Consider the following 27587-nt stretch of genomic DNA (forward strand, 5'->3'; position numbering starts at 1 on the left):
TCACTCCGCGGAACCCTTGTGGCGCCTCTTGGAGGGCGGCACAAGGCGGCGGGGCAGATTAGTCGGCAGCCCGTGGCCCTCGAGCTTGGCCTCGATGAGGTGGCTGGCCAAGGCAAACTCCTCATCGTCCAGCATGCCGTCGCGGTCGACGTCACTCAGCTTCCAGATGCGACCCAACACCGAGTTGGGCAGTTTGGTGCCCACCATCCAGGTCTTGGCCTTGGAGCCGCTCAGCTTGCCGTCGGCGGGCGCTAGGTTGTAGAAGATCTCGTCATACTTGGACTTGTCCTTGGTTACCACCCACTCGGCCTCATCTTCATCCGAGCCCTCCTGGCCGTCCTCCAGGGCTTCATCAGGCCCCCGCTCCACGAAGGGGCCCATGTGGGTGCCCTCGAAGGCTCCACCCTGCACGCCCGCCTCGGTGCTCTCCAGCTCCTCCTGACGCAGTAGCGGCATGAGTTTAGCGATGTCGTGCGTCAGCATCTCATCCAGCGCCTCCAGCAACTTCGGCTTCAGCGAGTGGAACTTGGTAAAGTCGTGCACCATCAGCAACTCCTGTGGGGGTGGCAGAGAGGAATCAGGGGGCACCATTCCTGGGGCCCTCTGTGGCACAGTACCTGGACACCTGGGGAACTCAGGTACTTACCATTTAGAAAAGATTTGGGCTTCAGAGACTCGGAGACACTTCCACTGTGCCAGGCTTCCCCAGAATTACTAGAAGGTAACTAAAAGGTGGCCTGTTCAACCAGTCCAGCAGTTCCACGGAAGAAGGACCTGGCGATGTGCTCCCGTAAAGATTACAGCCACGAAAAGTCTATGGGGCAGCTTTACTCTGTCTGATGGGGTCACTATGAGTTGAAAGACACTCAAAGGTACTCAACAACATTATGATGACATGCATTGAGCACTCTATCCAGATGGAGGTCTTGGGTGTCTCAAATGGTTGGCCCTCGACCACTAACTTAGAGGTTTGAGGCTCAAACCCACTCAGCAGCACTGCAGAAGAAAGTCCTCCACAAAGATTATATCAAATGCTTAACCATTTGGGCTACCAAGGTTCCTATCATCATGGTAACAACTGCTATTTATCTAGCTCAGCAAGATCCCTGGGGGCCATTTGGCAATATCTTGAGATATTTTTGATAGTCACAGGTTAGGGGTGGGAGGTTTGCTACTAGCAGCTAGTGGGTAGAGGCCAGGGGTGCTAGTCAACATCCTACAACCTCCACAACAAAGAATCCTCCTGTTCTGGAAAAACTACGTGCCCAGCATGTTCTAAAGTTTGCCCTAAAGTCACTTCTGATTCTCAACCAACCCTGTGTGTTCCAGACTAGAACTGCTCCATAGGGATTCCTTGGCGAGGTCTTTACAGACACAGATCGCCTGGCCTTTCTTCTGTGGTGCAGCTGGGTGGGTTTGAACCTTGAAACTTTAGGTTAATGTTGCTGTTGTTATGTGCTGTGGAGTTGGTTCCGACTCATAGTGACCCTGCACAGGGTTTCCGCGGCTGCAAATCTTTACGGGAGCCGAAAGCCTCATCTTTCTCCCGCAAAACAGCTGGTAGTTTTGAACTGCCGACCGTGAGATTAGTAGCTCCACTCACAACTACTACCTTCCAGAACTCCTTCCCTGGACATTACACAGCATCAGACCCCCTAGAGGAAAGACTACATTTCCCAGTGTCCCTTGTGACTACACATCCATGTGACTAAGTTCTGGCCAATCAGAGGTAAGCAAAAATTGCAAGGGCATCTCACAGAAACGCCGGGTTCAATATAATAGACCACAGCCTCATCTGGTTGCTTCAATTTAGATTAATTAAAGCAAAATACAACTTAAACTTCAGTTACTCGGTTGCAACAGCCACATACTAAGAACTCAGTAGCCACAGGTGGCTGTTGTTCATTCTGGTCCAGTCCGCACTACACTCTTGTTACATTGAGTCAGTTCCCACTTTTAGTGACCCTGTAGGTTTTTAGAGGCTGTAGCTCTCATCTTTCTCCCTTGTAGCTGCTGGTGGGCTCAAACTGCCCACTTAGGGTTTGCAGTCCAGTGCTTATACTACAGAGCCACTGTGCTTCCACGGTACTCTTGTTGTTATTAAAGTGCCGTCGAGTGGGTTCCAATCCATAGCAACCCTGTATAGAGTTTCTCAGGAACAGCTGGTGAGCTGGTGAGTTCAAACGACTTTGGAGTCCCACACATTAACCCACAGCGCCACACCAGGACTCCACTGTACTCTTGCAACGTAGTAAAAACACTGCCTTGTCCTGCCTGCACCAGCCCCAGGGTCTACTGGGAATCAGCCTTTACAGTCCACAGGGTTTTCACTGGCTGATTTTTAGAAGTAGATCTCCAGGCCTTTCTTGCTAGTCTGTCTTAGTCTAGACGCTCCACTGAAACCTATTCACCATCATAGCAACATGCAAGCCCCCAATGTCAGATGGGTGGTTGCTGCACTTGAGGTGCACTATCTGGGAATTGCACCTGGATCTTCCACATGAAAGACAAGAATTGTTAACACTGAGCTACCACATTGGACAATGCGTCCACCATCACAAAATATTCTATTGAACAGCTCTGTTCTAGAAAGTGTCTTTCAAGAAAGAGACTGCCCTTCTCTTTTCTCCCTTATTCTTTTCTTGCTGGCTAGAATGCAGATGCAATGGCTGGAATTTCCATAGCCATTCTGTACCATGAGGTGTTTTAGAGATCAAAGGCCAGACATGGAAGAGAAATACTCATACGACAGCTTGGTCCCTGGCTAGGTAGAGTCCAATTAGCCCTGTACCACCTTCTGGGATTTTTATGAAAGAGAGATATAAACTTCTATCTTAATTCTATCAGTTCCCATCTAGTCACCTTCAACATGTGGCTATCCCTTATGTGTCAGAGTAGAGCGGACCCCAGAGGGTTTTCAATCGCTGTGAACTTTCTGAAGTAGATCACCTGACCTTTCTTCCGAAGTGCCTCTAAGTGGACTCAAACTGCCAAGCTTTCTTCAGTTACTACTTAATTGCTGAAGTGTTTACATCACCCAATTATTTTGGGGTTTCCTTCATTTGCTTTAACAGCCCTGGTCACGCAGTAAAGTTAAGCACTGGGCTGCTAAATGCAAGTCAGCGCTTCAAACTCACCAGCCTCAGGAGGGAGATGAGGCAGTCTGCTCCTGTAAAGAGTTACAGTCTGGGAAACCCAGTGGGGGCAGTTTCACTCTATCCTATAGTGTTGCTGAGAGTTGGAATCGACTCAATGGCAGTGGGTTGTTTTGTTTTGTTTTCCCTTCATTTTCCCCTGGTGTCACAGTAGTTAAGTACTGGGCTGTTAACCAAAAGATTGGTGGTTTGAACCTACCACCTGCTTCGAGTGAGGAAGATGTAGCAGTTGGTTCTATAAAGATTTATAGCCTTGAAACCTTACCAGGCAGTTCTCTGTTTTGTTGGGTCACTGAGTCAGCTTGACGGTAGTGGGGTTTGTTTTTGTTTTTAGCATATCCTGATTCATTAAAGCTACACCCCCATGGTGCAGGGGGGTACTTTCCAGAATCTACAGGCCATCCACCCAGCTATCCATCTTTTTATCTTTTCGTATCCCAGCAAGAATTCACGGAAGTCCAAGGTCCCGCCTCCCTCCTGCCCCATGCTAGGTGGGCTCCCACCTGCATCTTCTGGCAATCCGGAAAGTCCCCGGGGGAGATGTGATGTTCCAGCTGAATTTTAGCAAAGATGACAGGCAGCTTGAGAATCAGCTGTTTCTTTTTGTTCTCTTTCCCAAACACGGAGGGCATCTCCTTCTTCAGGTAGCTGATGATGTACGCATGAACCTGGAGTGGGGAGAGGGAGGGAGGAAGAAGAGTGGACCTCACTTTAAGCCTGCATTGGAACCACCAAGAGGGTTTGTTAAAATGCAGGTTTGAAAGGTTGCCCCAGGGTGTCCCTTCACTGGTAATGGACCAACAAACAAAAAATGAATAAATAAACTAGCACACTCATTAAAAAAAAAAAGTCTGCCCCCTAAAAGAGTAATAACTTCAGAAACCCTATGCAGAGTTACACAAAGTAGCAACAACCACCATCTTTACAGACGTAGAAGAAGTCTTTCTTCTACTAAGCCCCTTGGGGGTTCGAACGGCATTTCAGTTAGCCCAGCGCTTCATCACTGCACCACCAGTATTCCTTTCCATAAAGACGACAACTAAGAAAGCCCAAATGTGGAGCCATTCTACTTTGTAACACACAGGGCCGCCGTAAGTCGTCGGAGGCTCACTGTAAGAGCTGCTCCACTTGGTGGCGAGTGGAGGGAGGCTTCCTCTTTGAGATCTCCCCTAATCTCCCTGGAGCTCAGTCTCTGCTCCTCTCTCTTCTAAGTGATCTCAGCCCCTCCACCCCCCTACAACTTCAAACAGCCCTTCAAGCCATCCACTCCCAACCTGACAGACCAGCCCAGGCCTGTCCCTTAAGCTCAAGACTCGCAGCGCTAATCATCCACATTCCTAGACATCTCTAGGGTGTGCCTGCCACCTGACTCGGAATTTTGGCTCAACCCCAGATAGGTGTCACATTTAACCCCTGGCCATTGAGTCAATTCTGTTGAGTTGATTCTTACTCATGTATGTCTGAACAGTACTGTGCTCTACAGGGACTTAAATGATTATCATCTTTCAGAGTGGATCCTTAGGTGGCACAAAGGCTTGCTCTCGGTCGCTAACCTTAAAGGTTGGCAGTTCGAACCCACTCAGTAGTGCTGCCGAAGAAAGTCCTGGCAACCTGCTCCCATAAAGCTCAAACCATATATAAATACATAAGTCCCTTGCCATCAAGTCGATTGTGACCCATGGCGACCTCATGTGTTGCAGAGAAGAACTGCACTGTGGGTTTTCTTGGATGTCATCTTTACAGAAGCAAATCTCCAAGCCTCTCTTACCAGGTGCCTCTGGGTGGGTTGGGACTGCCAATCTTTTGGTTCATAACCTAACCCTTAACCACCATTTAGGCTACCTAGGGATTTGTTTTAATAACAATGACCAGGGAAGACCAAGCCTTCTGTTACTGAGTCAATTTCAACTCATAGGAGCCCCATGTGTTCTAGACCAGAACTGTCCCACTCGGTTTCCAAAGGTGTCATCTTAACCGGAGAAGCTCACCAGGTCTTTTCTCCCACAGAGTGTGACTGGTGGGTTCCAAGAGCTGAGCTTTCTGGGTAGCAGCTGAGTGCTTAACCATTATTCAAATCTTTTAAGAATAATGGTGGTTATTGTTAACTGCCCTCAAGTTGGTTCTGACTCTTAGCATCCCTGTATAGAGTCTCCATGGAGCAGCTGGTGGATTTGAATTGCCAGGCTGGCGGTTCGCAGTCCGGTACTTAGTTACATCAGAATTTTTTTAATGCTAAGATGTTATTTCTTGTTCTTTTTTTCAGGATCATTTCTGCTGGGGTGGAGAGTGGAGTGCTGGAGAGAGGATCAGACTTAATGGACACAGAAGTGAGGAGAATCCACTCACTCCTCGAAAGCCAAAACATTCCAGATTTGCCAAAAGTATAACATAGGGCCACTGTTCTCATTCAGTTTTCCTTTCTAGGAGTGGTTGGAAAATAGGAGTTCTGGTGGCACAGTGGGGTGAGTGTTGGGCTGTTAATCACATGGTCAGCGGTTCTCCTGGGGAGAAAGACAGACGAGGCAGTCTGCCTCTGTAAAGATTGGTAGCCTCAGAACCTTATGGGGCAGTTCTACGGTGCCCTAGAAGGTTATTATGAGTCAGAATTGTTTCAAACGCAATGGATTTGGGGGTTGAAAAACAGTTCACTTTCATAAAATTGAACATGTACTAAGTTTATAATTGCTACTGTAAACGCATGATGAATTCTAACATTAAATATTAATACTAACAAATTATCTTATTAAATATCAATTTGATAACATTTGTAAAAAAGAAATTATCACTCTATTATTAATTTTTGAGCCCTGGTGTGGTACTGCAGGATAAGTACTGGTCTGCTAACCTCAAAGTTGTTGGTTCAAATCTACCAGCTGCTCCTCAGAAGCCCTATAGACAGTCACTATGAATTAGAACAGACTCAACAGCACTTAACAACAACAACACAATTAATATATTTTTGTTGTTGTTAGGTTCCAACTAAAGGTGACTCTATATAGGGAGGGTTGCAGAGGCTGTGAATCTTTTACAGAACAGAAAGCCTCATCTTTCTCCTGAACTGACTAAGCAAATGGATTACTGGAAGGACTCCTAGTGTGGGGCTGTTGGATCAACGCTGGACTGTGCCTCATAAGTTCAGCTGTTCAAACCCACCAGCTGCTCCTTGGAAACTCAATACAGGGTGTCTATGGGTTGGAATCCACTGGACCCCACTTGAACTACAGCTCTGCTATGTAAGTCACTATGAGCCGGAATTGACTCGAAGGCATTAGGTTTGCTTGGTGTCTGAGCGGTACAGAACGGTCCTTGACTGTTAACTGAAAGAGTGGTAATTTGAGTTCAGCCAGAGGTGTCTTGAAAGGAAGCCATTATCTTTCTTCGCCAAAACCAGCCATTGAAAACCCCATGGTTCTACTCTGACTCATGCAGGATCACCAAAAATCGGAGTCTACCCAACAGCACCTGGAACTGGAAAATGAACAATTAGTAGATAAATGTCTGAAACTTTTCTCTATCTTAACTTCCAATATGGTAAATTAGTGGGGGCTTCAAAATGTTCGTGGAAAAACTTCATTATCTTAGAATTCCATGTTTCCTTGAACTTTTTGAAGCCCCACTGAATTTTCACCACGGACAGATGTAATCCACCCAGACACAAGCTCTTTGGAGCATTCAATGATTTATAAGCATGTACAGCTCTGATAGCGTAGTGGTTACGAATCGGGCTGCAAACCTCAGAGACAGCAGTTCAAAACTACCAGCTGCTCCGCGGGAGAAAGATGAGGCTTTCTGCTCCCGTAAAGATTTACAGCCTCGGAAACCCTGTACAGGGTCGCTATGAGTCAGAACTGACTCCACGGCATATAACAACAAACACATAGCAGTCATGACCCCAGACTTTGAGGACTCATTGCTCTAAGGCATTTGGCTCCTGCTGATCCATCCAACATTGTGTGGTTGTTGTTAAGTTCTGGCAGGTTGGTTCCGACTCATAGCGATCCTGTATAGGGTTTCCGAGGCTGTAGCAGTCCAGTGCTTATCCTACAGAACTACATCATTACCTCCCAAACTCACCCTCACTCAGTCTGCTCCAGTTTCCTCACCAGCCTTCCTGGTTTTACCAGCCGGCTACTCTCTCCCACCTCAGGGCCTTTGCATGTGATACCATTCCCTTTACCTACAACTCTGCACGGTGAGCTCCCTCTCCAGCCTGTGGCTTCACTCTGTGCAAAGCAGACAGACACACCCAACTACGAGCCAAACCAAAACTGTGTCACTGACTCAGTGCCAACTCGCGGCGACCCCACACGGTACAGATTAAAACTGTTCCACCGGCTTTCCTTGGCTGTCATCCTCACAGAAGCAGACTGCAGAACCTTTCTTCCCAGGGATCTCTGGGTGGGCTCCAGCTGCCACCTTCAAGTTACGCCACCCAGGGACTCCAACCACCATTACCCACTTGTTTTCTATCGACGCCTTCATTCATCTATTCACTTGTCATTGTTTTCTTTAGCAGTTGCTTTACTTAGTCTAAGGAGCCCTGATAGCACTGCAGGATAAACTTTGGACTGCTAACCACAAGGTCGGTGGTTCAAAGCCATCAGCTGCTCCAAGGAAGAAAGATGAGGCTGTCTGCTCCCATAAAGATTTACAGAATCCTAAGAAGCAGCTCTACTTTGTCCTGTAGGGGTTGCTATATGTCACAATTGACTCAATGGAAGTGGCTTTGGTTTGGGATGAATTACTTAATTTATTCCCCACCCCGCCCCCCATTCAAAATATGAACTCACAGCTTCTGTTGAGAGTCATGAAAAAATCTGGAACAATTATTGGTGATGGTTGAATAATATGATGAACAAAATGCCATTGAATTGTACATGTGAAGACTATTGAAATGGCAAATGTTTTGCTATCTATATATTTGACACAATTTAAAATAAAGTATAAAAAAGGGGAGACATGGCTGAAATAGCAAATGTTTTGTTATATCTATTTCCCCACACACAATATATATATTTATAGACTATACAGTGTCCATTCTGGCAACTTCTGACCACAAATAAGAGGGGGCTTCAGAAAAGTTTCTGGAAAATTCCATTACCTTTTCAATCCACTTTCCATGAACTATTTGAAGTCCCTTACATATCCACAGGAAGGAGCTCTGGTAGCGTAGTGGTTACGAATCGGACTGCAAACCTTAAGGTCAGTGGTTCGAAACTACCAGCCACTCCGCGGGAGAAAGACAAGGCTTTCTACTCCCGTAAAGATTTACACCCTCGGAAACCCTGTACAGGGTCGCTATGGGTCGGAACCGACTCGATGGCACTCAACAACAACATATCCACAGGAGTCCTGGTGTGGCGCTGTAGACGAATGCGTTAGACTGCATAGTCGTTTGAACTGCAAGGTTGGTGGTTCAAGTTCACCAGCTGCTCCTTGGAAACCCTATACAGGGTCGCTATGGGTCAGAATCGACTCGACGGCACTTAACAACAATGACAACATATATCCATAGTGTCCTGGTATGGTGATGTAGGGTAAGTTGTTGTTGTTATGTGCTGTGGAGTCTGGTCTGCTAACTCCAGGGCCAGCAGTTCAGACCCACCAACTTCGTCTTTCTCCCTGAGTCTGTCTCTAAGTCTGATTTGCATGTAAGTCAGAACAGCTATATGTATGATGCTGTTGTTGTTGTTAAGTCCTGCGAGTCTGTTATGACTCATAGTGACCCTGTATAGGGTTTCCAAGGAGCAGCTGGTGAGCTTGAACTTCCGACTTTGAGGTACAAACCAATCTTATAGTCCAACGCATTAACTTGCAGCACCACGTCAGGACTCCAATTATATGTATGGTGATATCTAATATCAGTTAGTCAAATATTTGTCTTTATGACTCAGGCATGGAACTCCTTCATAATTCAAGGATTGCTTCTTTATGCTTGTATGAGTTCCTGGGTGGTGAAAATGGTTACGCATCCAACCACTAGTGGAAAAGTTGACAGTTCGAACCTACTAAGAAGTGCTTCAGAAGAAAGACCTGGTGATCTGCTTCTAAAAGGTAGTAGAACTAAAACCAGTTAGTTCTACTCTGACACACCTGGGATTATCATGAAAGGGAATCAATTCCATGGCAACTAACAACAATAGCAATATGCTTGTCTAAAAACAGAAAATAGCTGGAAAGACGGCCAGGACTCTCCTCCTACGGTTACCTCTAGGGAAAGAACATGAAGGCTGGCAATGGCCAGGAGCCGGAGGGAACACATTTGACATAGCATGAATATTTTACCTGGAGCAGATCTTAACTTTTCAAGGAAAAAAAAAAACAAAAAAACACTTGTTACAAAATTCTTGTGTAACAATCATCGGTTGAGAATGTTAAATATTCTGGGGACCCTGGCTGCTTCTGACTCCTTGTCCCTTCCTGCCTTCACCACTCTGTCTTCTCCAACAGGAACCAAAGCAAACAAAACCAACCCCACAGAAAGTCAAATCAGACCCTGCAGGACAGAGAACTGCCCCATAGGATTTCCAAGACCGTTTCCCACCTCATCTTTCTCCCAAAGAGCAACTAGTGGGTTTGAACTGCCTCCCAGCTCTTAACCCCTATGCTACTTTCTTCTTCAAATGCACCAAGTGTGTTCCTGCCTCAGGGCCTTTGCACTTGGTGCTGGGACCTCACTTCCTCTAGATTTCCATTCAGCAAGCTCCCCTGCCCTCTTTGGACATCTGCTAAAATATCACTTTCTCAAGGAGGCCTTCATAGATTTCCTCCAAAAAGTCCTTCGTCAATCCTTTCCACTGTGTGTTGTTTTTTTTGTTAAGTGCCTTTGAGTCAGTTCCAACTCATAGCGACTCTGTATAGGGTTTCAGAGGCTGAAAATCTTTGCGGAGCAGAAAGCCTTATCTTTCTCCTGAGGAGCGGCTGGTGGGTTCGAATCTCCAACCTTGTGGTTTGTAATCCAGCCTAGTATTTTGTCTTATGGAGTCACACGCTCCCTGTTGTTGTTAAGTGCCACTGAGTTGGTTCCAACCCATAGCGACTCTGTACAGGGTTTCCTAGGAGCAGCTGGTGAGCTTGAACCACTGACCTTGAGGTTCAAACCAATTTTACAGTCCAGTGCATTAACCCACAGCGCCACATTAAGTCTATGTTCAAATACAAAGTTCCCATGTCACAGAGCAGAATGACTCCACATGATTTTCACTCCTGGTGTGGCATTGTAGGATCAGCTATGGACTGCGAACCACGAGGTTAGCAGCTCAAACCCACCAGCTGCTCCTCGGAAACTCCAAACAGGGTCGCTAGGAGACAGAACAGACTTGAGGACACTTAACAACGACAATCCTTATGGGAGGATCCCTGGGGGCACAGTGGTTAAAGCGCTCTGCTGCCAACAGACAGGTCAGTGATTCAAGCCCACCCAGCAGTAGAAAGACGTAACAATCTGTTTTCATTGAAAATCTTAAGGGGGTAGTTCTACTCTAATGCAGGCTTACAAGGAGTCAGAATTGACACCCCCCCACCCCCCACCCCCGGCAACAGATTTTTTTTCTGTCGAGTCCATTCCGACCCATAGCGACCCTGTATAGGGTTTCCAATGAGCAGCTGATGAGCTTGAACCACCGACCTTGCAATTCAAATACCTTTGCAGTTTGATGCATTAGCCCACAGCGCCACGCCACACCAGGACTTTCTTAGTTTTCAACTTTTTCTTTCTCCCAGTGAGCCACTAATGGGTTCGAACTGCCGACCTTTGGGTTAACAACCATGGCATCACAAGGGCATCTTATCATCTATGATATCACATTATAGGTTTCTTTGTTTAATGTGCACTTCCTGACGAAAAAGTAATTCTATGAGGAAAGGAACGTTTTCCGGTTTCCGATTGTATCCCCACCCGTGGTAGGCGTGTAGTAACTGGGTTCTGCAGAATTACCGCTGAGCCACCTCAGAGTTCAGCTGAAAGCTCTGGGACATTTTGGCCGCTTTCTGGCCCTCCATTTATTGTTGTTAAGTGCTTTCCAGTAGGTTCTGACTCATAGCCACCTTGTATAGGGTTTCTGAGGAGCAGTTGGTGAGTTTGAATCTCCAGCCTTGCAATTCAAACCGACCTTTCCATCAGTGTTTATTCTACAGCGCCGCACCACGGCTCCACTTAAAATCAGTTGCCATAAGAGGCGGACTATGTCCCAGAGTTTTCAGTGACTGATTATTTGGGGGGATGTAGTTAGCCAGCCCTGTTCTCCTCTGGGTGACCTCGAACCAGGAATCTTTCAACTAGTGGTCTAGTTCGCTCACCCCAGGGGCTCCACTAACAGCCCCTTGGAATTTCTCCTCTTAGCAGATTTCACTTCAGCGAATGGGCAGAACCAGAGGGATTCATCCAACCTCTATCTACATAGTACAGATAGGGAAACTGAGGCACTACGACACTAAAAAAACCTCATACCATTTGGGAAGAGCATGAAGGGAAGTAAAGGCCTTGGGCTACTGTGTGATGGCTGAACCAAGAGTGGCAGAGTCATTTGTGTGGGGCGGATGGGAACAGGGCCAGGTCACGGTTGAACCTGAATGCCACATGCCCAGGGCTCCCGTGTCTGGAGCAGCACCTAGGAGCTAGAGAAGGCTTCATAGGTAGAGAGGCCTGTACATCTGAGGGACCAATCAGATCAAGGATGGAGCCTGGTGGGCGAGTGGGGTCTGCAAGCGTTGGCCAATGGGGTGAGGGGGCGGGGTCTGAGGGCAGCTGCTGGAGACCCAGCAGAGGGGAGGCGGAGGGCGCTTTGCTGATGGCTTTTCCAGAAAGGAAGCGGGGGAAGGTGCCAGGAAGAGATAAGAGGGCAGGGTGGGGTGGGCTGGGGGCCCGGACTACGTGCTTGTTCGGGTTTCCGGAGCCGCCTCCTGCCTGGCGGGGGCTCCAGGTGTCCGGGCGACCCGCCCCACAGTTCCCAGGCCTTGGTCTCCCGCTCCTGTGTCTGGGGGGCAGGGGAGAGAATAAGAGCGTGGACCTGGGGGAGGCAAAGAGAAAGACTGGGAGAAGGGGATACAGAAAGTTAGAAAGATGGAGGTACATCGAAGGCGAGAGGTTGAGAGAGGGAGAGAAATAAAAGAGAGAGAGATGAAAACATGGAGACAGTGGAAGAGACAAGAAGAAAAACAAGAGGAAAAGGACCAGAGAGCCTAGAAGAAGAAAAACGAGGGAGTCAGAGAAAGAATGAGAAGGAGGGAGAAGAGAAAATAAAAAAAGTAGGAAATGGGGATTGAGAAATAGAGGAACTCCAGAGCAGGGTGAAGAAAAAAGGTAGATTCAGACCCAGCAGCCTGGTCATTCCCTTCCAAGGAACATTCCTGGGGAGGGCAGGTGGGGGGGGATGGGGGGCAGGGAGGTGTGAGATCTGACTCACCCTCTCAGCTGCTCCTTAAACCAAAAACAACACCTCTGGTTCCTCCACCCCCTAGAACCTTCTAGGCCTCTCTGTCTCCCTGTTAACCCAGGTCCTCAGCCTCTTCCCTAGACCCTGGCTTCAATCTTGCCCTTTCCCAATCACCCTCCAGAAGGGAGCTTAAACCGGCCTTGGCCCCTCCCTTCCTGCTCTAAACCCTTTCATGGCTCCCTAGGACCCTCCAGGCAAAATACAAACTCCTCACTGAGGTACACAAGGCCTGGGTGAATCTGACTCCTGCTCACCTTGCAGTCTCTGTTTCAAGTTGCTCACACTGTCTACCTGGGGTTCAACACTGACATCTGTCCTCTTCCCCAAACTTGCCTGGGTCAATTCTCTCACCTGCAGTTCATGCACTGGCTGGTCTCCCAGCCTAGCCCCATCTTTGTCGTCCTCATCCTCCAGGTTGAAGCTCAGATGCCCCCCTCCTCCAGGAAGCCCTCCCTGACTCCCTTTGGCCTTTCCCATCCCTGACCAGGCTGGGCCTTCACTGTGGAGAGATTCATAGTCTCCTTTGGACCAGGAGCCCCGACAGGGCAGGCACAGGGCCTCTCAGTCACTGCGGTGTCTTCAGCATCACCCCTGCACCGGACCAGGCATAGAGGAGGTTTTGTTGAGTGTGTTTGCGGAATGTTATTCATCCAATAAATATTTACCAAGCATCTCCTCTGTGCAAGGCACTGTTCCAGGTACAGAGGGAACAAGACCAAGGATCCTGACTCTGTGGAGCTTCCAGGGCAGTGAAGGACACTGATGGCAAACACACGACCCCAGTGAATAGAGACTATAAGGGCAGAGGTGAAGATGAAGACAAAAAAGGCAGAGGGATAAGAGAGAAAGCAGGGCCTAGTGAAGGTAATTGTGACAAAGATGAGGCTGTCTGCTCTTGTAAAGATTTAGGTTTCAGAAACCTACTCCGTCCTATAAGGTCGCAATGATTTGGAATGGATTCTATGGCAGTGGGTCAGTTAGAGTGATAGTCACAAAGAAGGGAGTGGAGGAGACCTCCCTGAGAAGCTGACATGCAAGCAACAATTGTGTGTGTGGGTATTGGGGTATGTGTGAAGAAATCCAGGAGGTGGAAACATCTTGTGCAAATGTCCTGTGGCACAACTGAACTTGATGTGTTGTAGTGAGTTGAGAGGCCAGTTTGGTGAAGCAGAGTAAAATATGGATAATTTGCTGTCCTCAAGTCAATTCCGACTCTTAGTGACCCTAGAAGACAGATAGATACGGGGGGGGGGAACAGCCGGGAACCAGAAAATGTCCCTTTCCTCATAGAAGTACTTTTTCATCAGGAAGTGAACATTAAACAAATAAAGCTATAATGTGCCCCCTATGGCGTCCAAGGCTGTCATGTTTACAGAAGCAGACTGCCATAGCTCTCTCCAGGAGCAGCTGGTGGGTTTGAACCACCAACCTTTCAGTTACTAGCCCAACATTTAACTACTGCGCCACCAGGGCTCCTTGAGCAAGGGGGAGAGGGCAAGAGATGAGGACAGACTGGGAAGGCAGCGGACAGGTCCTGCGGGGTTTCACAGGTCCTAGTGAGGACTTCTGGAGACAGGAGTTGTGGGAAGGTTGTAAGCAGAGGCAGAACTTAATCCAGACTGATCGTGGTAGATGATGAATGAAAATTAACAGGGTAGAGAAGAGATGCGACAGAGACCCACACACAAAGCCAGAAAAACGGGCTTGGAATGGTTTACCAGTTGCCATCCACTTGATTCCAACCAATGGCATCTCCCTGTGCATCAAAATAAAACTGTGCTTCCTAGAATTTTCTAGGTTGTTCTCTTGATGGAGGAGTCCTTGGGTGGCGAAATGCTTAAGCACTCAACTGCTAGCTGAAAGGTTGGTAGTTCGAATCCACCCAAAGGCATCTTCACAGTCTTAAAAATTCTGCACACACAAGGTTGCCATGATACTGAATTGACAGTAATTAACAACAAAGGTCTTTACAGATGAAGATTGCCAGAGGTCTTTCTTCCAGGGTACCCTGGGTGAGTCCAAATCAACAACCTTTTTATGAATGGCAAACTGTTTGTCTTATCCTCCGGTTCCCCCCAAAAAACAAACCAATTCACTGCTATTGAGTTGAGTCTGGCTCAAAGAGACTCTATATAGGGCATAGTAGAGCTGATTCTTAGGGTTTCAGAAACTGTAGGTTTTTATGGGTGCAGACAGCATCATCTTCCTCTCACCGAGCAGCTGAAGTGGGTTTGAACCACCGACCTTGAGGTTAGCAGTCCAATGCTTAGCCCACAGCGCTTTGAAACTTCAACTGCAATGGTAGAGAAATTATTCTCCAGGGCTCCCCACCCAATCCCACTCCCTTTTGCTCCAGAATGACCCAGCTAGAAGAACATTAGGGACCCGCAGTCAGAGCAGCCCCCGCCCCTCCGCCGCCATCATTGCTCACCCGCACCAGCCGGGCTCTCTTGACCAGGTCATTGAGTTTGCGCAGGGCGGCGTGCCGTGGCAGGCCCTGGATGTCACGGAAAAGATCTTGCTCCTCCAATTCGAAGAGGCGCCGGTTGTCGGGCACGAGAAGGGGCTGGGACCAGAAGGAGCCGATGTAGACACGCAGGACCTCGGGCGTGCCCACCACCTTGCCCAGCGCCCACATGAGCGCCCCATAGACGCGCATCAGCTGTTGTGTCTCCACCATATCGGCCTTGTTGAGCACCACGCGGATCTTGTCCTCGTGGCCCCGCAGGGCGCCGATGGCCTCCGAGAACTCGTCGGAGATCTCCAGCTTGTGGGCATCGAAGAGCAGGATGATGAGGTCCACACGCTCGGCGAACCAGCGCAGGACGGCAGGGAAATCATAGCCTAGGGTGGCAGCGGCAAAGTACAAGCTCTAGTCAGTGGTCATCCCTGCCCCAGCCATTTAGTGCACTGAGACTAGGTCTGTACGCATGCTCAGGTTGTTAACTATGAAAATCCTTGTTTATGACAAATAGCCCAGGTCCCCTGTGTGCTTCACCACTCTGGACTCCCAGCCCCCACATTTCCCCCATCACTCTGGTCCTAGCATGTGGCTGGGGGAGGGGGCACACCCCTCCTTTTTTCATTCATTCATACATTCATTCATTCATTTACTCATCTGGCAGATATTAGCATTGTGTTATGAAAACGTCCCTAAACAAAGGCAACAAAATGGGTTGCTATAAATGGATATCGACTCACAGACCCTATGAAACAGAGTAGAATTGCCTCATGGGGGTTTCAAGGTGGTCATCTTTCTTTAAATATAGTTTTATTATATAATTTTGTTGTTGTTGAGAATATACACAACAAAACACGTATCAATTCAACCAGGGACCATATAGTGACACTGATTATATTCTTTGACTTGTACAATTGTTCTGACCCTTTACTGCGTTTTTCCTTTCCCATTAACATAAAGTCACACAGTCCCTTTTGTTTCATGTCATGCTCTCTATGATCCAAGGCTGCAAGCTTTATGGGAGCAGACAGTCACATCTTTCTCCCAGAGTGGTTGATGGGTTCGAAAATTTCAGTTATAGCCAAGTGCTTAACAACTGTGCCATTAGGTCTCCTAAGAGATCCCTCCCAAACCAAACCCACTGCTATGGACTCCATTCCAACCCACAGTGACCCTACACAGGATTTCTGAGACCGTAAATCTTTACAGGAGCAGACAGCCTCGTCTTTCTCCTGAGGAGCCGCTAGTGGGTTTGAACTGCCTAGCAGGGCTCCTAAGAGGTCCCTCAAACTCAAAACCCACTGCCACAGAGTCAATTCTGACACATAGCGACCCTATATAAGGTTTCCAAGGCTATAAATTTTTATGGGAGCAGAAAGCCTCTTCTTTTTCTCTCGGACTAGCTGGTGGGTTTGAACTGCTGACTTTGTGGTTAGCAGTCCAGTATTTACAACACTACCAGTGCACCTTAAAAGATCCCTTGTTGTTGTTAAGTTCTGTGGGGCTGGTTCCAACTCATAGTGATCCTATATAGGGTTTCAGAGGAGTGGCTAGTGGGTTTGAACTGCTCACTGCTAAAATATGTTGGTGGTTCAAACCCACTCGGGCACCAGAGAAGAAAAGTTCTGGTGATCTGCTTCTGTTAAGATGACAGTCAAGAAAAACCAATGGAGTCGTTCTCCTCTGTAACAAACACATGGGTCTCTGTGAGTTGGGACTGATTTAAGTTCAACTAACAAGAGCTCTGGTAGCGTAGTGGTTAGGAATCAGGCTGAGAACCTCAAGGTCAGCAGTTCGAAACTGCCAGCTGTTCCATGGGAGAAAGATGAGGCTTTCTGCTCCCGTGAAGATTTACAGCCTTGGAAACCCTGTACAGGGTCACTGTGAGTCGGAACCAACTCCACAGCACACAACAACAACTAACAAGAGCAACAATATGATGGTGGTGTGCTGTGGAGTCAGTTCCAACTCATAGTGACCCTGTATAGGGCTTAAAGGCTGTCAACTTTTACAGGAGCAGAAAGCCTCATCTTTCTCCCACAGAACGGCTGGTAGTTTCGAACTACTGACCTTGAGGCTAGCAGTCTGACTCGTAACTGCTATGCTATGTCACCAAAACAATATGGTAAAAAGGTTAAAAAAAATAAACCTTGTTTCTGAATATATTCTAACTCTTGGCAACCCATGTGTACAGAGTACAACTGCGCTCCAGAGTTTTCAGTGGCTAATTCTTCTGAAGTTGATCACCAGGCCTTTCTTCTGAGGTCTTTGTTGTTGTTGTTGCTCACCTTGCGATTCGCAGCCCGATTTGTAACCACTGTGTTACCAGAGCTCCTTACAGGTTGTTAAATTACTGAAGTGTTTCTTAAGGGGACTTCCCTGAGTCTCCTCTGGAACTCCTAACCCCACAAGTGCCTCTCAAGTCCCAGGTCCTTCCCCAATCTCCTCAGGATCCAGTAATTAAAGAATTCATACCTGGCCCTGGCTATGTCCTGGCTAAAGCAGATGTGAAATATTTTGAACGTTACTTTCAAATTTCACACTATTTACTGAGAACCTTTTGGGTGGCAGGCTCTGTCCTGGGTACTTGGGGATTTTGCTCTGAGCACACAGACAAGGTCCCTGCTCCCATGGAACACCTACCCCAGGGTTTGGCACATGTATGTGTTCAGTTGTTCATTCATTCATTCCTTTCACTGTCATATCCTCATTCATGCATTCATTCAAGTCATTCGTGCATTCAATTGATGTTTGGAAGAGCAGAGAGGAGCCTTCAAGACCCCTGACTCTCGGCAGCCAAGGGAGACCTGGCAAGTCACTTAACCTCTCTGAACTTCTGTTTCTTCTTCTGTAAAATGAGAATCATAAGAAGACCGACTTCACAAGGAGGTTTGTGATGATGAAAATAATACAAATGAATGATAGTACACAGAGCGTGTAACACAGTGCCTGGTATCCAAGGAGGAGCCCTGGTGGTGCCATGGTTAAAGCGAACTGAAAGGTCAGTGATTGGAACCTCTCAGCCGCTCTAAGGGAGACATATCTGGCAAAGACGACTGACTTGGAAATCCTATGAGACAGTTCTACGCTATCCGAGTGGACTCAATGGTCTGATTTAGTAGCCAGCTGTATGCCTAAAATGGATGAGCTTTATGGCATGCAAATGAAACCTCAAGAAAACGGTCTTTGTTTTGTTTTGTTTTAAACAAATAGTAACACAACAACACAGTGCTGAACACATGGTAAGTGGCCAGCAAGTGTGAATTCTGGTTTGTGCCAAGCCCTGTGAGGGGGTGTGTGTGTCACTCTGGCAGGAACTGTGCCCTGCCCTCTAGCTGCCTGCTCTGTGCTGGGGGCAGAGACAGCCCCTGCCCTGCTCTCAAGGACATAGACCTGTCTCCTGAGTGGTCCAGCTGAGATAGGGGAGTCCAAAGGGGGCGCCTGACCCAACCCAGGGAGTCAGTGAGGGTTTCCTGAGGAGGAGATGTCTAGTGAGGAGCTGGTGGGGAAAGGAGGTCACTGATGATCCTGCAAGGGTCTCACAGCTAGCACTTGTTGAGTCTTTAAAACAACTGTCCAAGCCCAATCCGAACCTGGTGCCATTGAGTCAGTTTGAACTCATGCCAACCTCATGGCTTGCAGAGTAGAGCTGCCCTCCACAGAGTTTTTTCTTGGCTGCGCTCTTTATGGAAGTAGATTGGCAGGCTTGGTTTCTACAACAGCACCACTGGGTGGTTTTGAACTGCAGCTCTTAGGTTAGTAGTCAAGTGCAAACCATCTGCAGCACCCAAGAGCATTCAAAACAACCGGAAACCAAAACAAACCCATAGCCACTGAGTCCAGCTCCTAGTGACCCCATAGAGCAGAGAACTGCCCCACAGGGGTTTCGAGGCTGTAAATCTTTCCAGAAGCAGACCACTGCACCTTTTTCCCTTGGAGAGGCTGGTGGGTTCCATTAACTGACCATTAACTTAGCAGCCAGGTGTCTTAACCACTGTACCACCAGGGCTCCTTAAAACAAACCTAGAAGACCCGTTTCCAGATGAAGAAACTGATACACAGAGAGGCTACAGACGTATCCAAGACACGCAGCTAGAAGGTAGCTGAGCAGAGGTTAGAAGAGCCCCAGGGGCTTTTATTGTCTCATGGGGGGCTGGTCCTGGGACCTCAGGCCACTGAGGAGGAAGCAGATTGCTCCAGGGCCACTGGGGAAGGAATGAGGTGGAGGTGGGGGGGCCATTGTTTTGGGGGAGGAAGGGCCAGGTCACCAAAGGGACGGCAGTTAGGGGGAGGGCCTCCACTCTTCACATACCACCTCCCTGCAGTGCCTACACAAACACAAACCAGCCCAGATTTGGAAAGTGTGTCTCATGGGGAGGGGAGGAGGGGAAGAGAGGGAGAGTGGTTGAGTCATCGTGGGAAAGAGCCTTGGAAGAGAGGAACCCAGCCCTGCACACAGATATTTGGAACATGGAACCCTGGAGCCCACAGTGCAACTAACAGAAAAATAATGAACCTTTAAACTTAACATAGCTTCAGGTGACACCTAGGCCAAGTGGCATGACATAGTCCATGAAGACAATGTTTTCTAGGCTACTAGAGACTGGGGTGTGGTGCTGTAGGATAAACACTGGAACCTAACCACAAGGCTAGGTGATTCAAACTTACCAGCAACTCCTGGCAAACCCTAAACAGAGTCCCATTGGAACCGACTAGACGACACTTAACAACAAGAGACTGGGGTCTTAAAAGCTTGCAAGCAGTCATCTAAGTCTCTTCCTACCCGGACGGAGCAAAGAAGAGTGAAGAAAATCAAAGAATCAATTAGTCCAAAGCACTAATGGATCACACCAACATCGGGTTCCACCATTTTGAGACTAGAAGAACTAGATGGTGCCTGGTTACCACTGTCAACTATTCTCATTAGGATCACAATAGAAGGTCCTGGACAGAGTGGGAAAAAATGTCGAACAAAATTCAAAATCGTAAAAAAGAGCAAACTTGCTAGTCTGATAGATCACAGCCCTTAGACACCCTTCAAGCCTGGAACTGAGCCCACTCTGGGAGATCACTTTTCAGCCACACAACAAACAGGTCTATAAAATGAACAATAGCACCCATTAGTGCTCCTCTGAACAATCAACCACAGGAGACCAGAAGGCAGGAAGGGGCAGGAAAGACAGTTGAATGGAAGCAAGGAACCCAGGGAGGAACTGCCCCATAGAAAGCTGTTATATTGATAGAACTCATTTAATGTCACAAAACAACATGTGCACGAATTATTAAATGTGACACTAACGAACGGGCTTTGTGAACTGTCACCCAAACCACAAGAAAATGCTAAAAAACAAAAACAACTCTGCCTGATAATGTTGTAAATTTTTCACATTTGAACTAATTTCTAATTCAACTAATAGATCTGTGTTGGAAGAAGTGCAGCCAGAGTGCTCCTTGGAAACCAGGATGGCCAAACTTCATCTTTCATATTTCCGACATATTGTCAGGAAGGACCAGTCACTGGAAAAGGAGATCATGTTTGGTAAAGTGGAGGGTCCAAGAAGAGGAGAACGCTCAATGAGACGGATTGGCACATCAAAGGGCTCAAATGTAGCAACGATTGTGAGGTTAGCCCAGGACTGGGCAGTGTTTTGTTCTGTTGTGCGTAAGGTCACTATGAATAGGTACCGACTGAATGGCACCTAACAACAACAACAAGCAACTAATTTCATCCTCAAGTGATACCACGGAAGAAAGTCCTGGTTATCCACTTCCATGAAGATTGTAGTCCAGAAAGCCCTATAAAGCAGTTCAAGTCTGAGTCACAATGGCAAGGAGTTTGATTTTTGTTTGTTTAAACAGCCTATGACTTTAGCCACCTAGCAGACATAGCAAACTGTCCCTCATCTGATTATTCAGTTATGCTTGTTAGTAATCGCATACATGAGCCCTGGATATCCACAGATAAATGTAAAAACCTTCCCTAAAAGCCGAGACTGTAAATTTCAAAAAGGCAAAGTTTCCCCCCCCCCCCCCCAAAAAAAAAGCTAAAGAGGATAGAGAGAAACACTGTTAACTGATGATGTATGGAGGGGATTATAATCAATGTAATGAAACAAGTCATATGAATGGTTGAATGTGAAACTGATGATGTGCCCTGTAAACTTTCACTCAATCCACAATAAAAACCTTAAATAATAAAAAAAACAACAGCCTATGAGGCCAAAGCACTATTGTTGTGTGCTGTGAAGTCAATTCTGACTCATAAGGACACTATAGGACAGAAAAGAACTGTCCCACAGGACTTCCTAGGCTGTAATCTTTGTGGGAGCAGAGCATCGTCTTTTCTCCTGCTGAGCCACTGGGTGTGTTGGAACTCCTGGTCTTTTGGTTAGCAGCTGAGTGCTTCATGTCTGCACCACTAGGGTTTGTTATTGTTGTTGTTGGGTTCTGACTCATAACGACCTTGTATAATGTTTCCAGAGGAGCGCCTGGTGGATTTGAACCACCAGTAAGCAGTCCAGTGTTTATCCTACAGTGCCATACCAGGGCTTCTTAGGTGGCTGATACTATAAGGATCCCGGTTTTACAGATCAGGAACCTGCAGCACAGAAGTTAAGTGGCTTGCCCAAGGTCCCATGGCATAAAAGAAGCAATGCCTAGATTTGAGCCCTGGAAGAGGGGCCCACTATGGACCTGGTGACGCAGTGGTCCAGCCCTCTGGCTGCTAACTCTAAGGTTGGAGGTCTAACCCACCAACGACTCTATGGGAGAGACAGGCCTGCTGCTCTGGTAAACACTGACAGTCTAGTCTATCCCATATGGTCGGAATTGACTCTTGTTAAGTGCCGTTGAGTCGGTTCCGACCCATAGAGACCCTAAGGAGCAGATGGTGAGCTTGAACCGCTGACCTACGGTTTAAACGGACTTTTCAGTCCAGCGCAGCATTAATCCACAGCGTCACTCTGGCAGTAGATTTTTTTTGTTTTGTTTTGGAGAGGGTCCTACTAGTTTACAGTCTCATGTAAGTATGTGTGTTCACTGATGCCACACACAGGGACAGCCACCCACCATAATTCACACACACAGATGTGCCAGCTCTCTCCTTGTTCACTCTCTACTCTTCTTTCTCCCTCGTGGTGGCAGCCCCCAGTCCTGACTTGGAGACCCCGCCTCCGCCTGCATCCTTAGGCCCCGCCCTTTGGATGGGAGCCCCAGGAACTGCTGGTCCACCCTTGACCTCCCCCAGGGGCTGGCTGGGCGCCGTCCCAATCGTTTTGCCAGCTGCCTCCCGCTTTTCTCCTTCAGGACGCCATTTCTGCCCCCCCCCCCCGCTGGGCAGAAGCCAGGGACACCGTCACCAGCCCCCGCGATTGCCTCCTCGCTCCCCTCTGCCCCACTCTGCAGTTTCCTTTGCCCTAGTCCCTGGCCTTTGAGACCAGTGGGGAGGAGTGGAGGCACGTTTAGATTTGGGGTGAAGGATGCTGGGCGGGGCAGGGCGAGGTGGGGGCAGGGTGGGGCCGGCTCCCTCTGGAGGCCCCGCTGGAATGCACCTCCTGCCGCCTCTCCCCCTGCGCAGCTGTTTATAAATTCCAGTCCCGGCCTTGGCCCCCCGCCCAGACCCCCCCCTTCCCGCCCATCTGTGGCCCAGACGTGCAGCCCGGGGCCTCCCTGCCCAGCTGGGGTTCTCCTCTTTCGGCATCGCTGCCTTTCTCTCCACCCTCTGAATCTCTGCTTCTCTGTCGTGCTCGGAGAATCTCTATCCCTCTCTCTTGATCTCTCCAGCTCCATCCTTCCACCCGCCCGGACATGCCGTTCCAGCCCTGCTCACACGTGTTCACCCACACGCCTCCCCCTGCACCAACATGAAAATCACCACTTTACTGATCTCCTTTTTTTCTGCCCAGCCGGCTTAGGCTCCCAAGACACAGGCCCAAGTCCTATAAGAGATCTTGGGTCCCAGCATCGATTCCTTCAGATCAGGGCTCTTGACCCTCCGGGAGTTCCTCTCCTCCCTCAGATCCAAGAGTCCTGGACCTCAGCAACGTCCTCTTCAGACTCAGAGTCCCCAAACCCTGCCCCGCTTCCTTTAAACCCCTTTTCTCTCAGACTCTTGGGCCCTCTCCTCCCTCAGTCCAAGAGTTCCACGTCACTCACCACGGCTCACTCTCTGTTTGGCGCCAGACAGGATGCCCGGAGTGTCGATGATACTAATGCTCTCCAGGACTTGATTGGGAAGCTGGGCACACATGAACCTGGGGGCCGAGGGAAGGTCAGGGTCAATGGCGGGAGGGGCAGGTAACAATGAAAAACGTAAAAAACGTAAGAAATGGAATCAAGACTGCACAGAGAGGAGATGAGAACAGAGAAGAGAAAAATCTTGAAAGAGAAAGGGACAATAATAACTGCAAAAAAAAAAACTGTTAATGTTCACTGAGAACCCTGGTGGCTAATGGGATATTCATTGGGCTGCTAAACTTCAAGGTCAGCAGTTCGAATCTACAAGTTGCTTCCTGGGAGAAAGATGAGACTTTCTGCTCCTGTAAAGACTTACAGCTTTAGAAACCCTATACAGGGTCTCTATGAGTTGGAATCCACTTCATGGCAAGCAACAACGTTTACTGAGCACTTACTTTGTGCCGGGCATTGTTCTGAGCAATATATATCCAGTCATTCAATCCTCATCAACCCTGTGAAGCTGGGGCTATCATAGATTGAATTGTGTCCCCTGAAAATGTGTGTTGGAATCCTAACCCTGTGAAATAATCCCATTTAGGAAAATTTTCTGTGTTAATGAGGCCTGTTAATAAGGCCATACCTATAGAGGGTGGGTCTTACACTTAGGGATTTTTGAGATTAAAAAAATAAAAATAAGACACAAAGAGAAACAAGCATCAATCAGGGAAAGAAACAGATGCCACGTGGAGATTGCAAAGAAACCACAAATCTAGAGAAACTGACATGGCTTTTCCCCTAAAGCAGACAGAGCCATCCCCTAGGGCAGGCACCCTGAATTTGGACTTCTAGCTTCCTGAACTGTGAGAAAATTAATTTCTGGTCATGAAAGTCACCCACTTGTGTTATAGCAGCACAATGAAACCAAGACGATTTACTCCCATTTTCCAGATGAGGATAACAGAGCGACAGAGGTTAAGTTATCAGCCCCAAGGCTACACAGCTAACTAACCATCAGAAAAACCAGGAGGTGAACCCAACCCTGGTGGCACAGCGGCTAAGCGCTTGACAGCAACCCAAAAAGTAGGTGGTTCAAATCCACCAGAAAGATGTAGCAATCCACTTCCATAAAGATTTACAGCCTTGGAAACCCTACGGGAGAGTTCTACTCAGTCCTCTGGGGCCACGATGCACCAGAATTGATTCTACAGCAAAAGGTTGTGCGGTCACCCCTATTTGTTTCCCTATCGAAGGGGGTTAATCAAGGCGGAAAAAAAGAACAGAAGCAGGAAGTAGGAGAATCAGATAGATAAAAGAGAATTATGGTTGAAAAGATAAGAAATGCCATTGCGCATGGGGTATGCCACGCACCTATTGAGGAAGGTGTTCCCAAAGGGGTTGAGTTTGCGGAAAGGCTTCTCAGGGTCGACGACAAGGGCGTTGCCAGGCACGGTCCCCTCGGTGTCACCATGCATGACAGCAACGAAGCAGTCGGTGGTAGGCTCAGGGCCTACGCGGGAGCCAGGCACCTCCTGCTCCAGAAGGTACTGGATGAAGCTGGTCTTGCCCGTGCTGTACTGGCCGGCCACCAACACCATGGGCTTGCCGTCGAAGTCGGCATCCTCGAGAGCAGGTGAGTGGAAGGAGCCAAAACGGTAGTGCTCCTCCAGGGGCAGCAGTTTGGAGCGGTACAGATCCTTGAGGGATGAGGTGACCGTGCGGATGGCCTCTGGCTGCTGGCCCCGTGCCCCACCCCGCTTCAGCCAGCTAAACATGGTGCTCGCTTTCCACTGGGCTTCTGGAGAGGGATAGGTGGATGGAGAGCTACCTGCGGGAGGAGGAGGAGAGCACATTGATGGTAGGCTATCTGGGAAAAGATGGGGGCATTGATGGGAGAATGGATGGGGAAGAAGGAGAGGAACATTGATGATGGACTACCTAACAGTGATGGAAAAAATATTCATGATGAACTGTCTGGAAGAAGAAGATGGGAGACCAAAAGTAGATGGAGGATGATGGGAATGTTGGTGGGGGAATGGATGAAGGAAGAAGATGCAAGAGCATGATGGAGGGAGGGGTGGGGGAGAAGACTTGAAGGAGGGGTGAGTGGAGGAGGAGGAAGGGAACATTGATGGTAGAATGAGTAGGGAAGAGGAGGAAAAGGCATTAATGAAGGCTGCCTGGCAGAGGAGGGTGGAGAAAGGAGATTGAAGGTAGAAAGAATGAAGGAAGATGGGGGCATTGATGAAGAAATGGCTGGAGGAAGAGGAGGGGAAAGAGGACCACTGATCATGGAATGGGTAGAGAGGAGGAGCACGGAAAACTAATGGTGATATGGATGGTGGAGACAGAAATGGTGGAATTGGTGGAGAAGGGTAGAGGCAATAACAGTGGAGTGGATGGATGAGATGGCTAAAGAAGGAAAAAGAGGGTTTGAGTGGACTAGCTGGAAGAAGAGGAAGAGGTTAATGGACGTAGAGGGGATTTGTGGATGGAAACCAAAGGAAGGTTGGTCTCCAACTGGACTGGAAGACATGCATTTCTTCATTTCTTCATTCTTATCTTCTCCCACCTTCTCTTCCATCATTTGACAAATGTCTGCTAAAGTCATTGTGTGTCAGGAGCTATAAAGCCAGAAATGAACCACAGACCAGACCCCACCTGCCCAGACCCTCAGCTAGGAGAGGCCCTTAGCACAGAGCAGTCAATGATGCCTGAGAAAAGCTAGGCAGTGGATATGTGGGTACCCAGAGAGGGCATGATGAACTGACCACAGGATCCATGAAACTTGATGCTGGGCTCACTTTTGAGATGCTCCATGAAGGGTGGGAAGGAAAGGAAGCATTTGGGCAAAAAGAATAGTTTGTGCAAAGACCTGGCAGGCCCTTGGATGGTGAGAACGATGAAATGTCTATGAAAAAGGCACACAGAGGAAGGATGAGAAATTAGTCTGAGGAGGTTGTCTGAATACACCCAGGTCATGAGGAGCCTTGGATATAAGAGCCTTGGGCATTGACAAAAATAATAACTTACCATTTATGATTACTACATGCCAGACACTGCCCTAAGCACTTTGCATGAATTCACACATTTAAGCTTCATAACAGCTCTAGAAGGTAGGTCTACCATTATTCTCATTTTTTTTTTTTTCTTATGGAGGCTCAGGAAGATAATAACTTCTGCAAGATCACTTAGCTAGAATGTGGTCAAATTGAGATTCATATCTAGGCAATCTGACCTCAGATGACCAGATGATAAAGCTAAGGTTTGGGAGAGAAACAATTAACAACCCAGTAACAATGAGCACCCCCAACACCTAGACTATGTTCTCTACATTCCTTCACTGCCCTTTAGTGTCTAGAGGATCTGTATGTAGTGATATCCCCTCTTTCATTCCTAATATTAGCAATTCCTCTTTGCTTTTTCTAGCTCCTTTTTCCTTAATTGGTTACCTAGATGCTTATCAATTTTACTTATCTTTTCAAAGGGCCTGATTTTGGTTATACTGTAATCTCTAAATACCATTCCTCACTAAAAGAAACCATGGCTTCTGTGGGGAAATGACTGACTCTGCAGGGCTGAGGTAGGGAAAGAATGTGTGATCTTGGATTTGATAGTAAAAAAGTGCTCACGGATTGCTGGGGACGTAACACAAGGACACAGATCCAGACAGTGGCCGAAGACTAAATCATTTGAGTATTAAAAATCATAGCACATCAAATAGGCTAAAAATCCATGAAATCCTAATTAGGAAGGGAAAAAAAATGGAAAACTAGCATGGGATGTGAACACAAGAAGGGGATCAAGGGAAAGTTCCCAGGCAGCTCTAGGAGGGGCCAAGTGGGACAGAGATGGGAGCAGTAGAGGGTGAAATTCTAAATGAGGGCATCTCCCAGGCTAACAGAGGGGGTTAGGAGGGAACGGTGCAGGCTGGAGAAGTAGGAGAGGCTGGGAGGAGAGGAGAGGGATGAAGAGAGTGGGGAGAAAGGATACTGGATGAGACAGGACAGACAGGGTGAGATGGGGGTACTGGAGAGGCTGAGACGGGCTGGAGAGAGTGGTAACAAGGTTACCGACTAGGTGGAGTGAGGGAAAGTGAGGCAGACTAGTAGGGACTGGGGAGACTGGGAGAGACCGTTACAGACTGGGGATACTTAGAGACTTTGAGTGAGCCGGTGTTTAGGGAGCCAGGACAGACCTAGACAGGAAGGGGAGCTCCGCGGGCCAGGGACCCGGGCCACTCACCGACGGGGCGCGCTGGCCTCTGGCCTGGCCGGGTGTGCGGATGGCTGGGCGGGGGTCCCGCTGGGATCAGAGGTGCCCGCGGAACGGCTTGTGCTCACGGTCCTGTCCGGAGCTGTCTGA

At 48.1% G+C, this 27587-nt stretch overlaps 1 protein-coding gene across 1 annotated transcript; it reads right to left on the bottom strand.

Annotated features, from left to right (window-relative positions):
• On the bottom strand, window positions 1-27587 carry EHD2 (EH-domain containing 2). Its single transcript, XM_006868230.1, has 6 exons — window positions 27468-27587; window positions 24594-25050; window positions 23205-23302; window positions 15021-15433; window positions 3659-3823; window positions 1-555 (listed from the first exon to the last, which is right to left on the bottom strand). Exons 2-6 carry the CDS (start codon window positions 24995-24997, stop codon window positions 1-3), a joined length of 1635 nt encoding a protein of 544 aa, XP_006868292.1. The 5' UTR covers window positions 24998-25050; window positions 27468-27587.

The sequence above is a fragment of the Chrysochloris asiatica genome, unplaced genomic scaffold (assembly GCF_000296735.1).
Source record: "Chrysochloris asiatica unplaced genomic scaffold, ChrAsi1.0 scaffold00116, whole genome shotgun sequence".
Taxonomy (NCBI): domain Eukaryota; kingdom Metazoa; phylum Chordata; class Mammalia; order Afrosoricida; family Chrysochloridae; genus Chrysochloris; species Chrysochloris asiatica.